This window comes from Zootoca vivipara, chromosome 7 (genome assembly GCF_965207765.1).
Source record: "Zootoca vivipara chromosome 7, rZooViv2.hap1.1, whole genome shotgun sequence".
Classification (NCBI taxonomy): Eukaryota; Metazoa; Chordata; class Lepidosauria; order Squamata; family Lacertidae; genus Zootoca; species Zootoca vivipara.
Genome location: NC_142590.1, coordinates 75,261,492 through 75,283,901, shown reverse-complemented (window position 1 = coordinate 75,283,901; position 22,410 = coordinate 75,261,492). Strand labels below are relative to the sequence as shown.

The window sequence follows — 22,410 nt, the reverse complement described above, 5'->3', positions numbered from 1 at the left end:
CTCTATTCCCAAGCAGCATGCAAGAAGGAAATAGCATAAAAACCAGTTTCTCACTTGCATGCAGAGGTTGCAGAGGCAGGCAAGCTTAAACTTAACCATGGTCGTCAAACCAATCCATGATTTCGCGTTCTGGTTTGCTGCAACCTTCTAACATAGGGGCAGCCAACATCATGCATTTCAGATGTCGGACTGCAACTTCCATCAGCCCCGGCCAGCATGATAAATGATCAGGTATGATGGAAATTGTAGTCCAACATCTGGAGGCACCAAATTGGCTATGCCTACTGGAACCATCTAAAAGTAACCTTATCACTGGCGTGGGGCCTGTCGCCCCAACAGCCCTGAAACAGGAAGTTCTTTCAAAGCTTATGGGAAACTGAATTTAGGATGTAATTCTTTAAAATACTTGCAAGTCCCATGGTCTCAGTGACTTCAGTTTAACTTCACATGCTTATATTTCAGCTTTTGCACAAACAAAAGAAGCAGAGTGACTTCATACTTGGTCTACACCAATCTTTATGAGCAAGCATTCTCATACAGTGTTTCTGCCTGTAATGTTATCCACATCATATATTTATACACATGCTTTATATTTAAAGGTGCTAACTTATGCAAAGCATGAAGTTCATCAACAGGTGTACGTCCAAATTAGGAAGAGCGCAAAGAGGCTCCGATGGCTTCATATTCGCAAGCGTCTCTGAGTGATGCTTTAGAATGTTGATTCACATCTGTTACTGAAAGCTAAGAAAGAAGCCAGCACTCTCTGCAGGATGATGGAAACTGCTAAAAATTTTTTTAAAAAAGATGTTCATGTGAAACTGTGGTGTCCCCATTGTGACATGTTTTCAGCGTCGCACTCAAAGTGCTGAGATTGGGCCGGGACTGGTTGGAGGAAGAAGGGGGGAGGGGGGGAGGTTGATGTCAAAAGTATTTGGTTTCCAAGTCCCTTACCAAGCCCTTGAGATCTGTGAGCGTCCATAGAGACGTACGCTTTTTGTCCCTTAAGAATGAGACGTTCTGTATGATCATCAGAGATAGGTATCAAGGTATTAAGGCCATGCGGCTGAAATATGATGAACCTCCTTTTCAGGACATTTTTTTTTTAAAAAAAAAGTTTAAAGTTGTACCTGGTGTACTGTGCTGAACCCTGCAGAACCCGTCAGGCCATTGGGCGCCTGGTAAATCCCTGAGGTGCCTAAGAGAACAGAAGAAGAAACAAGGTAGGTAATAGAATTCCATTAAGCCCAATACAAATGGCCAAATTATCCTCAGAGGGTGTGCCCTTGCCCTGCCCTTGCTTGATCTTCAACCTGTCAACTGGTAAGGAAGATTTTAGGAGCTTAAGGAATTCGGAACATAAGATGACACTGCTGGATCAGGCCAAAGTCCCACCTAGTCCAGCATCCAGTTCCCGTGGTGGCCAACAGAGGAATCTGCTTTGTACCGGGTCAGAAGTACTTGCCCACCCTAGGTCAGGATTCCTGCAAGACTATGCTAAGATTCTGAAACCTCACCTTTTTAGGTACTTGCCTTATGAAAACATCCTGTTACTCTGCATTTCTCAAGCTCCAATAAAAATAATAAAAATAATTCCTTCTTATAGCACTACTGCATCTTTCTGAGGAATGTCTTATTTTAGGAAGGGGTATCTAAAAAACAACTAAACTTCCATTTTGCAGGCAGAGTGTCAGGCACAAGAGAAACAACCTTTTCCGTGGTAGCCCCATGCTTTTGGAACTCTTAACTGGTTGAAATCCCGAAGTGCACCACATTCCAATATACAGTGGTACCTCGACTTACGAACGACTCGACAACTGAATTTTTCGACTTACGAGTGGGGCAAATGGCTGCACACTTACGAGTTTCTCGACATCCGAACGGAAACCGCAATGGTTTTAGATAGGGTTTTTTCGACTTATGAATTTTTAGATAGGGTTGCTTTGACTTACGAATTTTTCCATTTCCAATGCATTCCTATGGGAAACCGCGTTTCCAATGGCGCTTTTCGAGTTACAAATTTTTCAACCTATGAAGGTGCCTTGGGAATGGATTAAATTCGTAAGTCAAGGCACCACTGTATTTGGAAAGCTGGTTTCAAGTGGCTTTTAGACAGGCAATGTTATTCTTTTACAGCTGAACTGATGAACTAAGGTCGTATCCATGCCACACATTTGATGTATCCCTTGCAAAATGGCCCTGCATTGAACAGAAATTAGCTTCCCTTGTCTGTTGTTGTCCTCTACTACTACCACCACCTCCCCAAAACCCCCAAGTAACTTTCTATTTAAGAAGAACTTGATGAACCAACTGCTTGACACAGTTTCTCATTGTAGGAACTGCCAGCATCTTTAGCCGTAAAGCAGAGACACGGTACAAGGAACCAGTGGAGTGGTGTTTTAGCCAAGGCACAGGAACAAATGCCTCTCAGTGTCTCCATGCTGCGTCCTCTCTCCGAATATCCGCTTGTTTGTTTTTATTTTAAGACCCTAGATTAGGCAGGGGAATGGACAGCTGAACAAACTGCAGCTCGCCAAGTGCAGTCAGTCACAAAAGCACATGCAGGGAGAAATAAATCTCATGCCAAAAAAAGAAAGAAAGAAAACCACCCCACTCTAGGAGGAGAATCTGCTTCCAGAACTAATTTGCCATCACATTTGGCCTTTAAAAAACATTTTGCAGAAGGGGAGGGGGGGAATTAAAAGCACAGGAAAGGTCAAGAGCTAATGATCTCTCAATGATGTGGAGCTTGCCTTAAGGGTGCCAGCCTGAGACACTGCTTCATTTGGGTATTCTCCACCCAGCCCTGCCCTGGGCTCAGCTTGGGAGCATTCATGCCAAGGGGATAAATCATAGAAGCAGCTATGTGTCAACAGCTTTGCATTTCCCAGCCAAAAAAAGAAAATTCTCTCTAGACTCAGCACTTAAAATTCACGCATGTTCAGAGACCAGGATTGGATGAATAGAAGGCAAAGCAACAAAAGTGAGTTGTTTGTTTGCCCCCACCAGAGAAACTCTGGGCAAAAGCCCTTGCTGAAGTGGAAGAGGAAGGAAGTTTTCAAAATGTAAGAGGTGTAAAATTCTGTAACACTCACCTTCAAACCACTGGAGGATCAAAGAGATCACTTAGCACAGACAGAACTAGATATATTTATGAAGGGCTGATGACTTGGGGGGGGGGAGCCTCAATTATGGCCTGTTAGTATCAGCATGCATCCTCTTCCTAGACTATGGTACTGTATTCTGAATTATTTCTCCATGTCTGCTCAGTATCAGAGACTGCTTTGACTAGAAATAGGTTGTTGGGCAAATAACGTTCCTCGATAATTTTCAATGGAGAGTTTTGCTGACATTCAATGGCTTACTGATGCACTTAAGTGATACATAATGCACTCATTTTATATATTTAGATGTGTTTGCCACTATATCATAAAAAACAAAGCTATTTACAGCAACATCTTTATAAAAACAAAAACCATGAAAAATAAAACAAAATCAGAGACTTTCAACTAACTATTAAGGAAAGGTGTTTTCTTAATTGCCTGTGTTTGGCGGAACAGAAAATTGTCCAGCAGACTCTAGAAGGTTAGAACGTAAGGTGCCTGCTGAATCTCTATCAGCAGAGCATTCCACTTATTTGCCACAACAAAGGTAAAAAACTTTACTCGCAGTTAGCTGTTAGAGGGGGGACAGGTAAATTTCCTTCCCTAGCTTGATCACTTAGTGCCCAATAAGAGTCCAGCGCAAAGTACACATGCCAATCAGTACCAGAAAGGCAGGTGGGAAGCAGCAGGGACTGGTGCTGATGAAAAGTTCTTTCTAAAACCACTCAGGTGTTATTGCTGCCTTGCTTGTCCACCAGGGCAGGTGGGGCGCTGCCCCACCAACTTCAGACTGGCCTTAGTCACCCCCACCTGTCAACTCCCTCTCCTTTAGTCTCAGTGTTGTGCCATTACAGATCCCAGGGCAGAAGAAGAAGAGGAGTTTGGATTTGATATCCCGCTTTATCACTCCCCGAAGGAGTCTCAAAGCGGCTAACATTCTCCTTTTCCTTCCTCCCCCACAGCAAACACTCTGTGAGGTGGGTGGGGCTGAGAGACTTCAAAGAGGTGTGACTAGCCCAAGGTCACCCAGCAGCTGCATGTGGAGGAGCAGAGACACGAACCCGGTTCACCAGATTACGAGTCTACCACTCTTAACCACTTCACCACACTGGCAGATTGCAATAAACAGAACAAAGAATAGTACTCATCAAACAGAATAAACAAGAACAGGTAAAATAACACAATTAAAACTGCAGAGTGAAACATACACCCCGGCAGACTAAATTAACATCTCACAAACGCCGGAGCAAATAAATGTGTTTTAAGTTGATGCCAAACTGAAAAATGAAGGGGCTATGGAACTCCTTGCTATAAAGCAAGCCACTGTGTCAAAGAATTTAGCAAAATAAAAAAATTCCTTCAGTAGCACCTTAAAGACCAACTAAGTTTATATTTTGGTATGAGCTTTCGTGTGCATGCACACTTCTTCAGATACACTAGTGTATCTGAAGGAATTTTCAGTGCTACTGAAGGAATTTTTTTATTTTGCTTCGACTCAGACCAACACGGCTACCTACCTGTAAAAAGAATTTAGCAATTTCTGAAGATGAATTAGATACTAGTTGAAAACTATGTAAAACTGCCACCATCTGCCACCATTTTGTGACTGGTTCTGTCCATGCAACACCATTTCGTGGCAGGTGGGGCTGGTAATTTTCGAGGCATCTCAGGCTATGGAACCCCTATTCTACACTGGTTGGCAGTGGCTCTCCAGTCTTTCCCAGCCCTGCCTGGAAGTGCCAAGGATTGAACCCGAGACCTTTTCCACGCAGGAAATGGGCTTTTCCACTGAGCTATGACTGCCCTCCACCCGCCATTCAGCTATTGTGACTGTGGGTCTGTGTCATCCACCTATCGTTCGATCGCATGCGCACTCCTTTAAAATCAGAAGCACAAGTCAAGATCTTTTTCCTTTTGGGTCTTCTCCACATGGAGCATAGTTCACATCTGTGTTCAATCAAACCAGCTGCTAAAATGTCACAATGCTCTCATTCACAGGTAACACAGAGAACATTTAGCTGGTAATAAAACAACCTAGGTATTAGAGGGGAACAGCCCTTCAGATATACAGCACTGGAAAGTACTTGGTAGGAAAACTCTAAATTGACCCCGTGCCATAGGCTTTCCTAATGATGGATTGTGAAATGAGAACATCTGAGCACATAAGGGCAACACTCAAACTGAAGCCATTAGGAAACCCATGAGTAAAATAGCCTGCATCCTTTCATGACAATCCGATTCCATTTGCCATTCCTTTAATGTTTCTTTAATAAATGTGTGCCACGCTTTAACACAATTGCATCTGTGCCTGAGCCAGGCGATGCGGCGTGTCTCAACCTTGGTGGGCCACATGTCTGGAGGGCCTTTAACTTTTGTAAGCTTGTGATGCGCAGTATTTTTTTTAAAAAAAGAAAGGGTTCCCACTGCACTGCACATAATTAACAAGACTTAATGGTGATATCTATATAATATACCTGAAATGTTCTCCAAGCATTTAATAGGACCAGTTAATGCACATCTCTACAGTCTTTTGCAAGGGACCCAGGTGGCACTGTGGTTAAACCACTGAGCCTAGGGCTTGCTGATCAGAAGGTCGGCGGTTCGAATCCCTGTGACGGGGTGAGCTCCTGTTGCTCGGTCCCAGCTCCTGCCAACCTAGCAGTTCGAAAGCACGTCAAAATGCAAGTAGATAAATAGGAACCGCTACAGCGGGAAGGTAAACGGCGCTTCCGTGTGGTGCTCTGGTTTGCCAGAAGCGGCTTTGTCATGCTGGCCACATGATCTGGAAGCTATACGCCGGCTCCCTCGGCCAATAATGCGAGATGAGCGCGCAACCCCAGAGTCGGTCACGACTGGACCTAATGGTCAGGGGTCCCTTTACCTTTACCTATATAATATACCTGAAATGTTGTCCACGCATTTACTAGGACCAGTTAATGCACATCTCTACAGTCTTTTGCACAACTAATTTAATCAAGACACTTATTGCCATCATAAATACAAGCAATTTCACAATTATTGAAGATAATTCATGGTTTGTAAAGCCCCAGGTTGAATGTACTTGAATCAGCCTCTTTAGTGAGTTCTACTTGAATCAGCAGGAAATAATTTTAAAAACCAAAGGCCAACCAAAGGGTTAACCTTTTTTATCTTACCTATTAAATCCAGCCTCTTTAGTGAGATGATAGGAGCTGTAGTCCAATAACATTAGGGGCAGCCACAGATTCCCTTCCCAGTCCTTTTTAAGCATATATTGATAGGTAAAAGGACTAGATGTTTGTTTTAAGACTACCACAGATTATAAAATCCCATTCCTCACTGTCCACTTTAGCAAATAACATTGATCCCTCTGCTCCACCCCAACATCGCAGCTGAGATACACGAATCCTGAGGACAAGATTTCCATTTCTGCCCAATGAAATCCCATTGGAAGGGAATTTCCAGGGCAACAAAAGCCATAATCAATAAAAACCACTGGCAGCATTGCTCATTTTCACAAGTGTCTGTCATTGCCAGTGCCCCATGTGGAGGCAGTAAAATCACTTCATGAAAAAGCAGCTATGCCAAATGTAGGTAGAAAGTCGGGTCTTGGAAAGTAAGTGTACACTGAGGCAAGTTTAAGATTTTTTAATATGTTTCAGTATTTAGGGTATGTTATAACCTAAGTACTTATATAAGGGTGCCAGTAAAATTTGGGCAACTACCAGTAATTTAAACTTTTTTTCTCCCAAACTGGCAACTCTGGTGGCTACGTAGGCAAAGTGTTAAATTCGCAATCCACAGAAGGTTGTTCCAAAGTCAATGCTTTTCTTTCCAGTACCAGTGTATATTGGAACAAGCAAGGACTGCAAAAATGTGTAGCTTTTCATGACCAAATCTGAAACAATATCAGATCGTTCTTCACAGCGACCACTATTTTAGAACACTTGGTGACAGCTTTTTAAGATATTTGCACAATGTGTGGGTTTTTAGCTCTGCTGGGCTTGCATGGAGAGGCACTGAGGTACTGGTTGGAGTACTAGAATTAGGACTGGGGGTGTTGTTGTTTAGTCATTTAGTCGTGTCCTACTCTTCGTGACCCCATGGACCAGAGCAAGCCAGGCACTCCTGTCTTGCACTGCCTCCCGCAGTTTGGTCAAACTCATGTTCGTAGTTTCGAGAACACTGTCCACCCATCTTGTCCTCTGTCGTCCCCTTCTCCTAGTGCCCTCAATCTTTCCCAACATCAGGGTCTTTTCCAGGGAGTCTTCTCTTCTCATGAGGTGGCCAAAGTATTGGAGCCTCAGCTTCACGATCTGTCCTTCCAGTGAGCACTCAGGGCTGATTTCCTTCAGAATGGATAGGTTTGATCTTCTTGCAGTCCATGGGACTCTCAAGAGTCTCCTCCAGCACCATAATTCGAAAGCATCAATTCTTCAGCGATCAGCCTTCTTTATGGTCCAGCTCTCACTGGGGATACCCAAGTTCAAACTCCCTCTCAGCCATTAAGCTTCCCGGGTGACCTTTAGCCAGTCCCTGTCTAAGCCTAGGTTAGCTCACAGGCTTGATGTGAGGGTTAAAATATGGGGTTTAGGTGTGGGGGGACTGCGCACACTGCTCTGAATTCCTTGGAGGAAAGGCATGATACAAATTGCGCCTGTTGAGTGGAAGGACAAAATGGCACCTATTTCCCCATTCAGCATGCAAAATAATAGACGTTGACTATGACTTCAACAGCTTCCTTCGCTGTTCTAGCGCTTCCTTAGAGGACACAGAACTGGCTGTGTGGCTCTCAAAGCTCTGTCCTGCCACATCTCGGCCACATCTGTACCTTACATTTAAAGCACTATTATACCATATTAAAAGCCATGACTTTCCCCCAAAGCATCCTGGGGACGGTAGTTTGCTAGGAATGCTGAGCGTTGTTAGGAGACCCCTATTTCCCACGCAGAGCTACACTTTCCCAAAGTGTTTGAGTGATCGGTCTCTCTTCCCAGGGGACTTTCCAGGTACCCACACTGCCTCCCACCTGAGGCAACCATGTTGCTCTGCCTAATCGCTGGCCCTGAACCTCATATCCCCAGAGAAATGAAAATCAACTACTGGTACTTTCACTAAGCACTGAACAGCAGTGACCGGCCACTTCTGTTACGCTCTGTCACCAGGACCAATTTGCCTTGGTACCTATTTCCTGGGAAATCTCAAGCCACTGCAGTAACCTCTGTTATGGCTTTAGAACAGTTATTTTTTGTATTAATTATTTTCTACATTTACATCCCACCTTTCTTCTATCAAGGTGGCATATAAGTGGTTCCCAGAAGGTCTCTCCTTCGGGCACCCACTTTATTTTATAGTGTGCAAATTTATACCCATTAACTACACGGGGACCCAAAGGTAAAAGGGTCAGTAAGAAAACCAACTAAATACATGTTATTACATTTTACATATTGTTGCACGTCATGCCCCAGCTTTCTCACATGATGGAACTCTGCAGCCTACATCTGGCTACAGTATTTTACTTCAGCCTAGATGCTGTTTCAAGGTCACGCCTTGGGATTTTTGCTCAGTTACTCCCCTACAGAAGTCAGGCCTTACCTGTTTATTTAGATTCATCTTAGGGCTGGCATGTACATGCATTTACATAACTTTTATATGAAATAGTTTCGGATTTTTTTTGCCTACAGACCATAAACATAAAACACAGTACAGAGTTATTTAAACAAATGCAGCTGAGAAAAACAAAACAAAATATACATGCACATAAATTGTGCCTTTAAAATAAAGCCAAGAATAATCGGAAACAGTACGTACATACATACATACGTACACACACGCACGCACGCACGCACACACACACACAGAATTCATCTTCCCTTTAATAATTGTAGTCTAGTTTTGATGTTTACAGCAAGGAATTTAACTATATTTTCTGTAGTCTAAGGGTTGGGGCCTACCATTCACTACTGAAACAAATAAGTCAACTTCGCTCCCATATACATAACTTGATTTTTCATCACTCACAGCTCAGCATGTGAATGAACTACAAAGAAAAGCATTGGTGTTTGAGTTGTAACAGGTGTTAGGAACATTCGTCTGATGGCTTGTTTATGCATCCAACTAATCACTTGATGGTTCAGAGGTTATGAATGTACTGCAAGGGAGAGATTGCCTTAAGTCTTCCTGATTTCAATGCTAGAACTTCTATCCCACATTCTACTGTTCTGTTTACACTGCATTACCTGTTGCATTCTGGAACTGTTTATATATATATATATATCAACATACCATCATGTTGTGCTAAATTTCAAATGACGAGAAAGAACTGTATGACAGAATTTCAGCTCCAAATTTCATCTGTTATGTACTGAGCTGAATCCTAGAACAATACGATTCAGAATCAGCAGTCTGATTGGTCTGCAGGAGCTACCCAATCCAACTCCAGGTGGGAGTGAATCCGGAACCTGATTGGCCTGCAGGAGCAGTGTCAGGGGTATGGGCAGGAGTCAGGCTCTGGGGCCTGTAGTGCTTTGCAGGACTGGGGCATGCCTCAGCTTGTGCTGGAGAAGCAAGGCGTGGCCACAGCAATGCTATCCCTGCCTGGTTGCATCTGGCCTCTTGCTCCATGGACCCTTGCCTTGCCGACGTCTTGATCCTTGCTCCATGGACCCTTGCCTTGCCGACGTCTTGATCCTTGCTCCATGGACCCTTGCCTTGCCGACGTCTTGATCTTTGCTCCGTGGACCCTTGCCTTGCCGACGTCTTGATCCTTGCTCCGTGGACCCTTGCCTTGCCAACGCCTTGATCCTCGACCCTTGTACCTTCGCCTTGCTTCTTGTTCCTTGAACCTTCGCCTTGCTTCTTGTTCCTTGAGCCTTCGCCTTGCTTCTTGTTCCTTGAGCCTTCGCCTTGCTTCTTGTTCCTTGAGCCTTCGCCTTGCTTCTTGTTCCTTGAACCTTCACCTTGCTTCTTGTTCCTTGAGCCTTCGCCTTGCTCCTTGCTCCTTGGACCTTCGCCTTGTCAACGCCTTGCTCCTTGACTCCCAGACCTTCGTCTTCGCCTCTGCCTTGCTCCCTGACCCTGTGACTGCCTGCTGCTGGACCCTCAGCCCTGCACCTGTTCCTGCTTCTACACCACCATCTTGCCTCTGGTCCTGACGCCCGTTGACCGGACCGTGACAAGCAGCTTCATCATCCTATGATATCACGATGCTAAAAACGCCTGTAAACAGATTTGTTCCAGATGCAAATGAACATGCAAATGAGAGCCAAGCTTCCAATAGTTTTCCAGAACTGGCATTCCAACCATGTGACAGATCATATCAAATGTGGAAATTATTGTATAAGCAGAATAAAGTCCTGTCTGAATGCAGCCTGAGTCAGACCTAGAACAATTTTGTCTACTTCAACTGGCTGAGGATCTCAAGCAAATAAGTTTCCCAGCCTGCCACCTGAGATCCTTGCAAGAAGGGAAGCCATGGACTGAACTTCATGGACTTCTCTCCAAGCCACACATGTGTTCTGCTTTAGAATCATGACCCAACCACAAACCTATATAGCCTTTTCCTTTCATGCCTGGAGTCAACACCTTTTTTGTCATCTGCCGTTGGTAATTGTTCTAACGTAGTAGGTCACTTCTATTTTTTATATTAAAAAATAACATTTTATTATATTTTCATGCTACAAATACAACAATGTGCCAATTTTGCTTAGCAAAGCACACACCTTCCTTCTGTGTTACTATGAAGATACATCCATTCTGATACTCCTGCTGCGTGGTTTAAAGATATTCTATGTTAAAGCACACCCTGAAAATGTCAGAACTGATGTACCTTCACAGTAACATCAGTTACTATACTGCGCGCAACAAAATTGACAAGTTCCTGTACTTGTCATATCTCGCCACTTATTCAGGAGAACATTCGAAAGGTTCTTCGCTGTACTTTAAATGCCTGGCAGGCAAATGTTTCCAGCAGTATAAATATATTCTACGAGATGATGCTATGAGATCGAGAGGTTAAGAGCTCGACAAAATAACCTACCACCAACAATACTCTGGTGGCTTGTTAAGGTTCAGAATCATGCAGCAATGCCTCCATTTACTGAGCAAGGAAGAACATAAAATGTTATGTGGCTGTCAGTGGGGGAAACTTCAACTTGAAAGCAACCCGCGAAAGCAGAAGATTAACTGAACCCATATGCAGGGCCTGCCTTGTCATATTGCTCGACTGTCTGCCATTTGGCATAATGATCCCTTCCAATAAGCTCAGCATGTATTCCTGTCTGGAAGAGTTTGAAAACTGCTGTAAAGGGCACCTTATAAAAAGAGAGAGATCTAGATAGAACAAAGGGCGCTGCTGCTGCTGCTGCACAGAATTATGGCACAGTGGGCTTTAACCTCCACAGAAGAATATTGTGCATTAATGTCTATCAAACCCTGCACTCAAAAGACCTGCCCTCCCCACCCCCACAAACAATACTTAAAAGCTGGCAGCACATAAAAGCAGCTGTAAATTTGTACAATCTTGCCCAGGAAGCACCTCTCCATGGCTGGCCCGTTGTTTGTTTTTTAATTTGTGGCTGAGTGACTAGTAACAATAACAAAAGCAATTCACCGTGTTATTATTTATATTTATTGCTCTGCATGGCGCATTGCAAACGAGAACCGGACACTGTATTGAGGAACTTACACTCCCAAGTTTTTAGACAGGGGAGGCAAAAGAGGAAGGAGATGGAAGTAGGGATAAACAGAAGGAGAATATGTGTTTATTTCATCCCACATGGTTAATTTCACAGCCAGGCTTCATTCATTCATTCATTCATTCATTCATTCATTCAAAGTATTTTCACCCCACCCTTCAGCTGAATAAGCTCTCACTACGGCTTATATAGCATAACATCAATAAAAACAAGACAGTCCCTGCCTGCATATTCTAAAAGGCATGGCACAAAAGGAAAAAGGGATGTAAGGTAGATGGAAGAGGTGTCAGGAGCTGGAGCCAAGTGTAGGTCAGCAATCAAAGAAAAACACAGTGAACTCAACTCTTTATTCAAGAAACCATTACAGTGCAGGCCTGGTGACCCCGGCAACTCTTCCCAGTAGGTCTTGCTGCAACATGGAAGTTGCGAGACTGAAGGCCTTCCCACCACTTCCTAAGGCTCCTCCTCTCCAGTGTCTTTCCCAAACAGTCGCAAGCTGCACCAGCAGACAACCCCGCTCTGCTCTGCTCATTTCTCTGCGTGTTCTAGGAGACCGAGGGGAGAGGAGCTGTTTGCAGCAGGAGGGAGAGACTGCCTAGCTTCTTGAGCAGCCTGCCTCTCTGTCTCCTGTCTGCCCTCCCCTCCAGCTTCTGCCTCGGAGTCTGAACTGCCCTCTGCCACAGACTCTTCCTGCTCACCAAACCCTGTTACCTCATCTGTTTCCAACACCTCCTCCTCCCAGCCTGCTCCTTCTTCTCCTTCTGACCACCACTAATACTGTAATTACTAATTACTAATCTATGGTGCAGCCACACTTGGATTGCTGTGTTCAGTTTTGGTGGCCACACCACAAAAAGGATAACCAAAAATGATCAGGGGGCTGGAGTAACTTCTCTATGAGGAACATGTGCAGTGTTTGGGTCTACTTGGTTTAGGAAGAAAATGAGTAAAGTAGGAGTGTATGCAATTATGTACCATGTACAGAAAGTGGATAGAGAGATACGTACAAGAACCTGGAGTCACGGAATGAATTTGAAGCGTTGGAGAGTCAGTGAAGATAAAAGGACGTACGTCTTCTTCACACAGTTCATAGTTTAAACTATGGAATTTGCATCCTCAACATATCGTGATGGGAAGAGCCAAGGGCCCATGACCCTGAATAGCAGTTCCCCTGTTGCCCCTAAGTCCTGCTTGTGGGTTTGCCAGAAGCACCCAGTTGGACACCGTGGGAAAAAGGACCAGAGGGGCTTTTTTGTCTGATCCAGCAGGACTTTTTATATGCACACATAAAGCCAGTTCTGCTGAACTGTGGCCATAATTCATAACTGCAGGCTGCAGAGTGGAAGTGTGCCCTGTTAAAGCCTTGCTTGTTTTTAAAACTGATTAAAGGCAGTTTGAACGGGCGGTGGCAAGAAAACTGCAACACAAGTTTTTAGATGTATATTTCCCTTGTATATTTGGAATGTTATGTCTGTGGATTTACTTTTGCTGCAGCTGCCAGCTTGGAAGCCATTCTGGGTAATTCAATTCTGCTAATGGAAATTGGTTCCTGTCCCATAATGTATTGATTCAAGGTTCTTGGTGTTTAAAAGAGAAAGATGAATTTCACGTGTGAGAAGTTTTACGCATGTATCTTTCTCTTGGCTATCACGTTTCCAGTGCACTCCATTCCGGCCATATGTGCGAATAAGAGACAGCTGCTCACAACAGACAGAATCTAGAATTCCATTTTCTCTTATAAGGGGAGCTACTGCTTTCTGCTCTGTTGTTGTGGTTGGTGAGCTAGCTTGGTCCAATACAAAAGACAGAAGGCATGTGCTCCCAACAGAAATGGCAAATACTATAAAATGCTGGTTTGCTTGTGTGAAATCTGCCAAGGACCGACAGGCCTGTCTCTGTGCAAAGGAACACAAATACCATCAGAAATGGCAATGGAAACCAGCAGAACATTACCAGGACATTCTTCAAAACGGAAAACTTCAGAAGGGGAACCAATGAGAAACTGCTGAGTTTCAGTTTATCAGGCAGTGTGACATAGTGGTTGGAGTGTTGGACTAGAGCCTGGGAGACCAGGGTTCCAATCCTCACAGAGCCATGAAGTTTGCTGGGAGATCTTGACCCAGTCACAGTTTCTTGGCCTAATTTGCCTCATAGAGTTGTTATGAGGATAAAATTGGGGCAGGCCATGGGGGTGGGGGGAGAGAAGAACCATGTATATGACCATGATCTCCTTGGAGAGAACGTGGGATATAAATAAATGTAAATAAAATATAAATAAAACCATCAATTGTGGCTTGAATTAATATTATGGTTTGTGGCTTGAATTAATATTAGGGTGTTTCCGTTAGTACCGACACAGCCTCGTTTACTGGTCACTGTAATCATTTTTATTTCAGGTAATCATCACTGTCCGTTCGTTTTGCATTTTACTTCCCCACTCTTTGATACTCTGCCTCCCCACCCTGCTCCCCATGTGAGCTTGCCAATTCAGAATTGCACTTCCTGGATTTGATGAAGTGTATCTTCCTACATCTGATGAAGTCGTTACTCTATGAGGTGCCACAAGACTCTTATTCTTGCTAAGGGCTAGTCCTCACTTGTATTATTGATGTGGTAATTATAGTTATCATTTAATAGCTTGAGGGTGTTACAAATAGAAGGGGAGCAAAAATCCCCATATCAACCAACGGTAAATAAATCTCATGCACCAGCCTCTTAGATTAACTATACATGTGATCTTAACTCTACTTCTAAGGCAATGAAGTACGTCTAAAACTTAACATTGTTTTGGATTAGGAAGGCAGAGCATCTGGATTCCTTGCAAATGAGACCAGTGTGTGAAAGTTTAAGGTAACTAAAAAGAGCTGAAACAAATACCTGTGCAGTACAAGCTGATGAATGCCTCGGAACTTGCATTAGAATCATAGAGTTGGAAGAGACCACAAGGGCCATCCAGTCCAACCCCCTGCCAAGCAGGAAACACCATCAAAGCATTCCTGACAGATGGCTGTCATAATATCAAAGATGTGAATAATTTTTATTTATTTTTAATGCTAAAGGACAAATGCTAACCTAGGTTATCAATATTGCGTCAACAGGAGTCAATGAAGTAAGATTGCACCTTACATACGAACCATTTTCAGACACAATGCTAAACCATTGTTTAGTGTGACATAAAGAGCGAAGGTGAGCAGGGGCTTGTATACAACACTTTCTCCCCTATTCACAGAAGCAATGGACTGCTGAGGGACGTAATGGTTTGTGTGCTGAGAGAGGTAGTGTGCTTGTGTGCGAAGCAGAGCTTTGTAGCCCCTCTATCACATGCTCCCTTTGCAGTTTAACAAAACCTTCTCCTACTTTGTTTTTGACCAGGTTGAAGACGTGATTTGACCCCCTCCCCAGTGTTTCTGGGGGAAAACCTTACACAGCTTTATATGCTGTAGGAAAGCACTTATACTGCGAAGTCAGAGAGGGCTGTGAAGAGGTCCCGGGAGGCAGGAAAGGTGAGCTAAGCTACACAGCCCCAGTAGACAGAACTGAAGGCCGGTGGGCTAAAAAGCAGCCTATAAATAGCAATGTAAATAATGTAAATTCAGCAAGAAAGAAAGCCAAAAGCGGCTCAGAGCTGCAGCAGAAGGCTGAGGGAAAGAATGTGTCAGTAAACTGAGAAAAGGAGGGCTCAGTACTGTAACAAAAGACCCCAGGGACCAGAAGAAGATGTGTGGTGCTGGTTGGAACATGGAGCAGGGACATAAAGCAGCCTGGGGACAATAGACCGGGGCAGTAAGGCGGCTGGTTGTGGATTTACACCCACAAACAGAATTGAAATAAATCCACAGCACCCTTTGTTTATCACCACGTCCTCAGTTTGGTTTTCAAATGGAAGGCTATTTGAACAACGGAATATCCATACAACCAAAATGTTTGCATATGATGCAGATGTTAACCATGTTCACAGATTTCACATTTGCTGTGGTCTTTTGTCCTTCTCATTCAATGGCTGCCCCCACCCCCCACCCCGGTGTCAGCCTAAGGCAGATCCCAACCACATGTCCGAATCTGCACTCTTGGGTGACATCCAATTACAACTAAGGCAGTGCCGACAACACTGCTACTACAACGGCCAACACAGCAGTATGTGAGCCCCCCTCCCTGTAGACACAGCAACATAATGTTGCTGACCAACCTTTGTGTTCTCTGCCCTGCAGGTCTCCCTTACCCCAATGCCTCTTCTTTCAAACCAAAGCGCATTTTGCACAGGCAGCCCTGTGTTCTGTAGTCCTTGAAGAAAGGGGTCTTTGCTTTTCAAGTGGAGCTGATATTTATATTGTTTAAAACGTGAGGTCTGAGCCACTCTGAGAGGGGGAGGCCTCTCCCACCCCGACTGAGTTCGTTGTGGTACAGAGCACAGTCCTGCCACCACAGTTTTAGACTGAAACTAATGCAAACCAGCTGTGAGAGGGAATCTCCGGGAAAAAAAGGGGGACAACTAATTTTCTATGGAGGTTTTAGTTTTATGAAGCTTAAGCATCTCGGTGACAGTAAGCCAAGCACAGCCTCTCCGTCTCCTGCACTTTCCACGATGTTAGAGGAATCTAATGTTTATAATGTGCAGGGGTAATTTACATTTCTCAAGGAAGTGCTGGGAATTATACCACCAGAGCACATAAGCAAGTTTCAGAGGCAAGAACCTCAAGGGAATGCATGTAACGAAATACCAAAGCCTGTGTCAGTGAAACATCCAGTCATTACTGCTAATGTGTGCAATAAATATTGGGAGACCTTCTTAAACATGTACAAGTAGATTTATGCTGAATGTTCACATTAAGCAATGCACACCCCACAAACCCCCGACATGGATTTATGTGTGTGATAGATGTTTCTTCATCTATGATCTTCCTGACCACCCCCCCCCCCCAACCTCACAATCCATGCCAAAAGTCTAGGTACTTTGTGCCAATGGCCACAAGCCAACATGCTACAACAGTGAAACTTTTGTTGAGGTGAGGCACAAAGTATTAGCTGAGCCTTTCAAGATTGGTCCACCTGAAACATGCACTGAATGCGGTTAGGGATCATGCTCGAATCTGGCTATCAGGGTTAGTAGCTTTACAGTTTCAAAACATGCCACCATACTTGTGTGTTGAGGTCCCCAGAATTTTTGTTTAAGGTTTTTGGCATAATGTTTTGGCCACAACTTTATTGATTACAGAATGTGAGTGGTTACTTAGGCATTGGTTCGCGACTATCTGTTCCCACCCAGAGGTAGGAACAGAACTGACATCCGCAAGCCTGCAAAAGTCAAAAAGGGAAAACATTTTGGGGAGAGAATAGAGCTGGGTGCCAGGCCCTCACCTCTCCCCAAATGCTCCCAGGGGCTCTTGCGTGGCCCTAGCCCCTTGACAGGGGTTTGGACAAGAGCATGGCGAGCCCCTGGATTCCTTTAATGGAATACCCTTGCAGCAGCCGCATTGGAGGGGTAGGCACAGCCAACCATACCCTCTCCACCAACCAAATTTAACCAGTGCCTAACCGCAACCTTACAAGTTGTGATGATTTTGCTATGCAGTAGGCAAAAAACCAAATGGCACCGGCCAATCAGCCAAATGGAAAAATTCCTACCAGGCTCCTGCCCCAAAGCAGACAACCCCATGACAGTCATAGCAAGGTCAACGCGAACAGCCCTAAATATAGGGAGGGTGATCCGATGCATGCACCACAACACGTGCTCTCCATGAAGGAGAACACACTTTCTACAATGGGCTTCCTAAGTTTCCTATTGGTGCCAAAAGTTCAGGGCCTGGTTTTATCATCGTTTTTGTAGTCTCTATGCTCCCCACTCCACTGCAGCTACCGTGTTTCTCCGAAAATAAGACGCCGTCTTATATATATATTTTCCCTCAAAAACAAAACAAAACACTATGGCTTATTTTCAGGGGATGTCTTATTTTTTCCTCCTCCTGCTGCTGCGGCTGGCATTGCTGCTGCACCTATCACTATGTCTTATTTTCGGGATATGGCTTATATTCCTTGAATGCTTAAAAATCCTGCTACAGCTTATTTTATGACTACGTCTTAAAATGGGGGAAATAGGGTATTTTAAAAAATGGGGATTGAATAAGACTGACCACTCTAACAATGTGTTGACAAAGAAAGGAAAGGCTTTCCCTAATTTTTATTACCCTGTTCACAAACAACCACACACCTTCCATTTTGCTATTAATGTCACCTTCCACAAATATCCTTTTCAAAAGCGCAATTGTTGAGCCGAAGGACTAGACCCAGAGTTGCCCTCCCACTTGGAGAAGAGCAGTTTTTATGCCACACACTAAAGTGCTTCGAGATAAAAGTTGAAACTAAATTCAAAGCCTGCGCAACTGGCTGTGGAACCTCCTGCACAAGCAGAATCATGAGAACTGTTTCATAATTTCTTACAGCCCTGTGAGAATTCTTAAGAGCTTGAGGGACAGTGCAAGTGGCTAGTATTGTCCTCCTGCTCACAACCCTGTAGTTTTGATCCAAAGCACAGGGGACCCCCTCCAGATGTCCTATTTATGGTGCATTCATGATTATTTGTGCCCATGATGGTATCAGGACAGTTATACATAACTCCAGTTTCAATACTGTTTGTGCCTACATCAGGTTTGAGGGGGTACATACTGCTTTGGTGTATGTCCCGCAGCTTCCAACTAAAATCATGTGACTTTTTGTATCACAAATTGTTCTGGTTTATTTTCTGTTGTGCTGTACAGCACTTTTGTTGTGCTATAAAGCAAAAATGCAATAATGCAGTAACACTGGAGAACACGATCCAATATAAATACTGCACACCACCAATACACTATTGTTAAATCAATGTCATGTTGCGTAATATGCCAGCCAACAAACCACAACACCATAAAACAAACAGCATGAAAGGGCTTAGAGCTGAAAAGCAGCAAAAGAGCATAAAGTCCTTGTTAGTAAAGTCATTTCAATAATGCAGACAGAGGCCAGAGAGAAAAGAAATCCTGATAATACTTTACTGAAGAAAGTGAACAATGAAGTGTATAATTTTGAGGAGAAAGAAGCAGAGAAGCCATGTCTTTCTCATTTCAGGCTTGTTCATAGGAGACAGACATTCAACCAAAGATACAAAAGAAAACTTCCTCAGAACTTCACATCCAGTCAGGCCATGTGCTACCTCAGCAAACATCATACCACTCGGCCTGGTTGCTGAGCAACACCACCTGCACCCCACCTGGATAGTTGACTTTAGCGCTAATCAAATTAACTCTTTAGTTTCACATGAAATGATCTCTGCTGTTGCGCATCCAGCCGTCCCACCTCCCTCGACTGGAAAGGGCTAGCCACTTCTTAGCCCCAAGCCATATACAGTGCAAACTCTGCACCACCAGAAACCATGTGCATAAAGCATCTGTGTTACGTTAACAAGTCAGCGGTACAAAAGAAGTGCAGGCAACTTGAGCAAGCGTGCCAAGCTACATGCTATAGGGAACACCAAAACACCCAAGGCAATTCCTGTCTTTCCTTGGTTTGAGAAGTCAAGTTTAAGGAGCACCTCAAATTGATTAGATGGGCACAGGGGATCGCTACTGCTTTCACAGCTGTTCCAGGACGTCACATCAAGACTCTCTGCTGGGCGGCCAACAAGACCAATCAAAATAAAGCAACGGGGCCCTAAAAAGTGTCACTAAATCCATGCATGGGAAAAGAGTCCTTGCTTTCTGTTTAAGTGGCTTACGGAAGGCGGGGTGAGAGAAAGAATCCTGGCCCCCACCCTCCCAGGTGTACTAAGTGTGGGAAAGTTCTAAGAACACATTCCTCAGTAGCAACTAAGGAAGGAAGGTCTCCACCATCCCATGCAGAGCTTTCACCAGCACTTTGGAAAGGTAAATAAACCCCAGAGATGAAGAGCTAGTTAAAAAAAAACCGGGGAGGGGCAGCTTTCTCCTCTCTTGAACAGCTAAAGGAAACTCGTTTTTGATTGGAAAAGAAGCCGAGAGTCTCTGGACAGTGTTCCAAGCTTAAAAGGAGCTGCCTCATTTTTAAAAAATAAATAAATTACAAGCACCAATGAAATAACATTCAGCGAATGCTTGTAAACCCAAGGGAGAGACAAAACTGACATTGAAGGTTACTTGCCTGACGGAGCTCTTTGAATGCCTTAAATATAAATTGCACAGAGGCAGGGAGGAATAGCCACATAGCATTTTTCGAGCATCAGCATTGCGTACGAAAAAGAAGTCCCTCGAGTAAACAAAATAGACATCTTCCACCCCAAATTAACAGAGAAAGTTGACATAAGAGATTAGATATGAAAGCATGTTGAAAATAAGCACACCAATGTGCAATTTCCCAAAATGATGTAGGAAATCCAGAAACTGAGAGTTGCTTGTGTCTATTTCAAGGCTTGGAGTAGCACTAGTAGGCAGGAAGGAAACACAACTCATTAGGGATGGGTGGCAGGAGGCAAAAAACCTTTCCTCTGCCCAACAAAGGACCCTGCCACTCTCGCCACAGTATGCTGCTTTGATTTATGTGCTTGCCAACTGGGTTTAGAAACCAAAGGTAAGCCTAGTGGGTAGGATGGGGGCACACATGGTTTCAGGAATACATATCTGCCAATGTAACATCTGAAGGATGAGGACAAACAATATTAAAAGTAGTCTTTGCTAGAAAAGTAAGAAAGACATTTTATATTAGCAAGTAAAATAAATTCTGCCAGGTATATCATCTAGTTCTTACCTATTACACCGTTTCTAGCATCTCATCCTATGCTGAGTTAGCTACACTTAAGTCTACTCATTTCAGTTAATAGCCTGTTCTGCTGTGAACTCACCTAATTCTGCAACTATTAGGGCAGATTACAGTATCAGCAAAATACAGCATCAAGACACAATTTTTTTTTGGGAGGGGGGAGGAAATGGTCTTGTCCCAAACACACAGTCCATAGCTTGCAAAATAAACCAGGCACGTTAGCATTCCCCATCAGTACACAACAAAAATTGTTGATGCTGCAACAAAGTGCACAGCTATGTAAAGCCATACTGACCATGCATCTGGTAGGTGTAGGGGGCCTGTCCTGATGTCGCGGTGCTGAAGCTAGAGCCATAGCTAAGGAACCCACTCTGCCCCGGTGAATGGCTCAGGCTGTCTTCTGTCTTGATGCCTTAGGAGGGCAGAGGGGGAAAACCAAAGTTACTACTAGGAAGCTACCGTCAAAACATATGCAAAAGCATTCAGTGCATTAAGGATTTATTTTCTTTGACTGGGCTGTATCGCGAAAATACGAGGTAGTGGTTGCTTTTCCATCTTGCTCTTCTTGTAGAGAAGTCAGGGCTGCGCGTAACCCATTTTATACTACAAACTCTGTGTGGTAGGTGATGTTGATTGGGCAAGGTCAGCCACGGGGGTCCACGACTGAAAGGGGGAACCAAATCCTTCGCACTCCAAATCCATCACTCCAGGCCTACCTTCCGCAGGTTGACAGCGGCTGATGGAAGTGTAGTCTAAATTAACACGTACAGGGCACCATGTTGGCCTCCACTATATCACACTGAGACTTCCAGTGCAAGAGCATCTTCTTGCAAATTTCTGGGTGTCTTCCCCCCCCCCACATGTATTTGCACGGAACAAATACATGGTGACAAAACAAAGGTTAAACAAATATCCTACCGAAGTCCCATGCTCCTGTTTCAAAGTTATTTTCACAGCCTGTGTATTTGTTCCTAGAAAGTAACAGTCCCGTGATGCAAATGTTGGGCAGATTTCCTACGAGCCTGGCTGAATAACATTGTTTACGTTTCTTATACTTACTTTTTGTCTAATGTAAAGGGAAATATATTGTTTGTTTGTTTTACACTTGTATCCCACCTTTTCTCCAAAGGGCTCTCAGAGCACCCTATGTGCTTTTCCCCTAACCCAAATAATCCTCTCAACAAGCCATGAGGCTGGTTAGGTAGGGAAACAATGACCAGGGAGTGGAGTGTTCTTAATAGACTTCTGTATCAGTCCCATAACTGCATTCTATGACATACACAATACCTAGGTGAACAATAACAGCCATGCCATAGACTATTACAGTTCTCAATAAAATGTACTTTAACATTTGTCTAGTGAAGACTGAAGCTGTTCTCAATTTGCTGACAGAGTTATGGCATCACAGTTTACTTTCCCCAGCTACAGCTGAAGAAGTGCTTTCCCCCCCTAAAAAAAATATGTTTAGGGGTACTCTCATTTTCCTACTCATATTGAAATACTGTCCCTCAGTGAGGCCAAACTTAAGATTCACAAAATATTTAGGGGTATGCGTACCCCTGCGTACCCCCTAGAAAAAAAAGCACTGGAAGAAGTGAACATCTTTTGAACTTGGTTTTCTTTCTCTCTTGCCTTTAAAAAAAAAAAACTGCTGCTGAAACCTGGGAGCCCCTCAAACCCTGTCAGGCTATAAAGTGATCAACCTGATGGCTTTTAAGAGGAACAAAGAGCCAGGGGCTCTGTTTCTCCACCCACTTTTCCTCAGCTGGAATTTCACTGTGTCTCTTTCCTGATCAATCCTCTGTGTTGTATGCCACAGGCCATTTGGATGACAGATGAGGGAGATCGCTGAGGCATTCCACAGGTCAGTGATG

General features: G+C 44.0%; 1 protein-coding gene across 3 annotated transcripts in view; it reads right to left on the bottom strand.

Moving 5' to 3' along the window:
- Positions 1–22,410, bottom strand: part of EYA2 (EYA transcriptional coactivator and phosphatase 2) — a 129,934-nt gene that overhangs the window by 48,684 nt on the left and 58,840 nt on the right. For all 3 annotated transcript variants that reach the window (XM_088674609.1, XM_035122412.3, XM_035122411.3), the window contains exons 5-6: positions 20,832–20,948; positions 1,128–1,195 (exon numbers count right to left, since the gene is read on the bottom strand). In XM_088674609.1, coding sequence (XP_088530735.1) covers positions 1,128–1,195; positions 20,832–20,948 — 185 coding nt within the window. The remainder of the gene's footprint in view (positions 1–1,127; positions 1,196–20,831; positions 20,949–22,410) is intronic.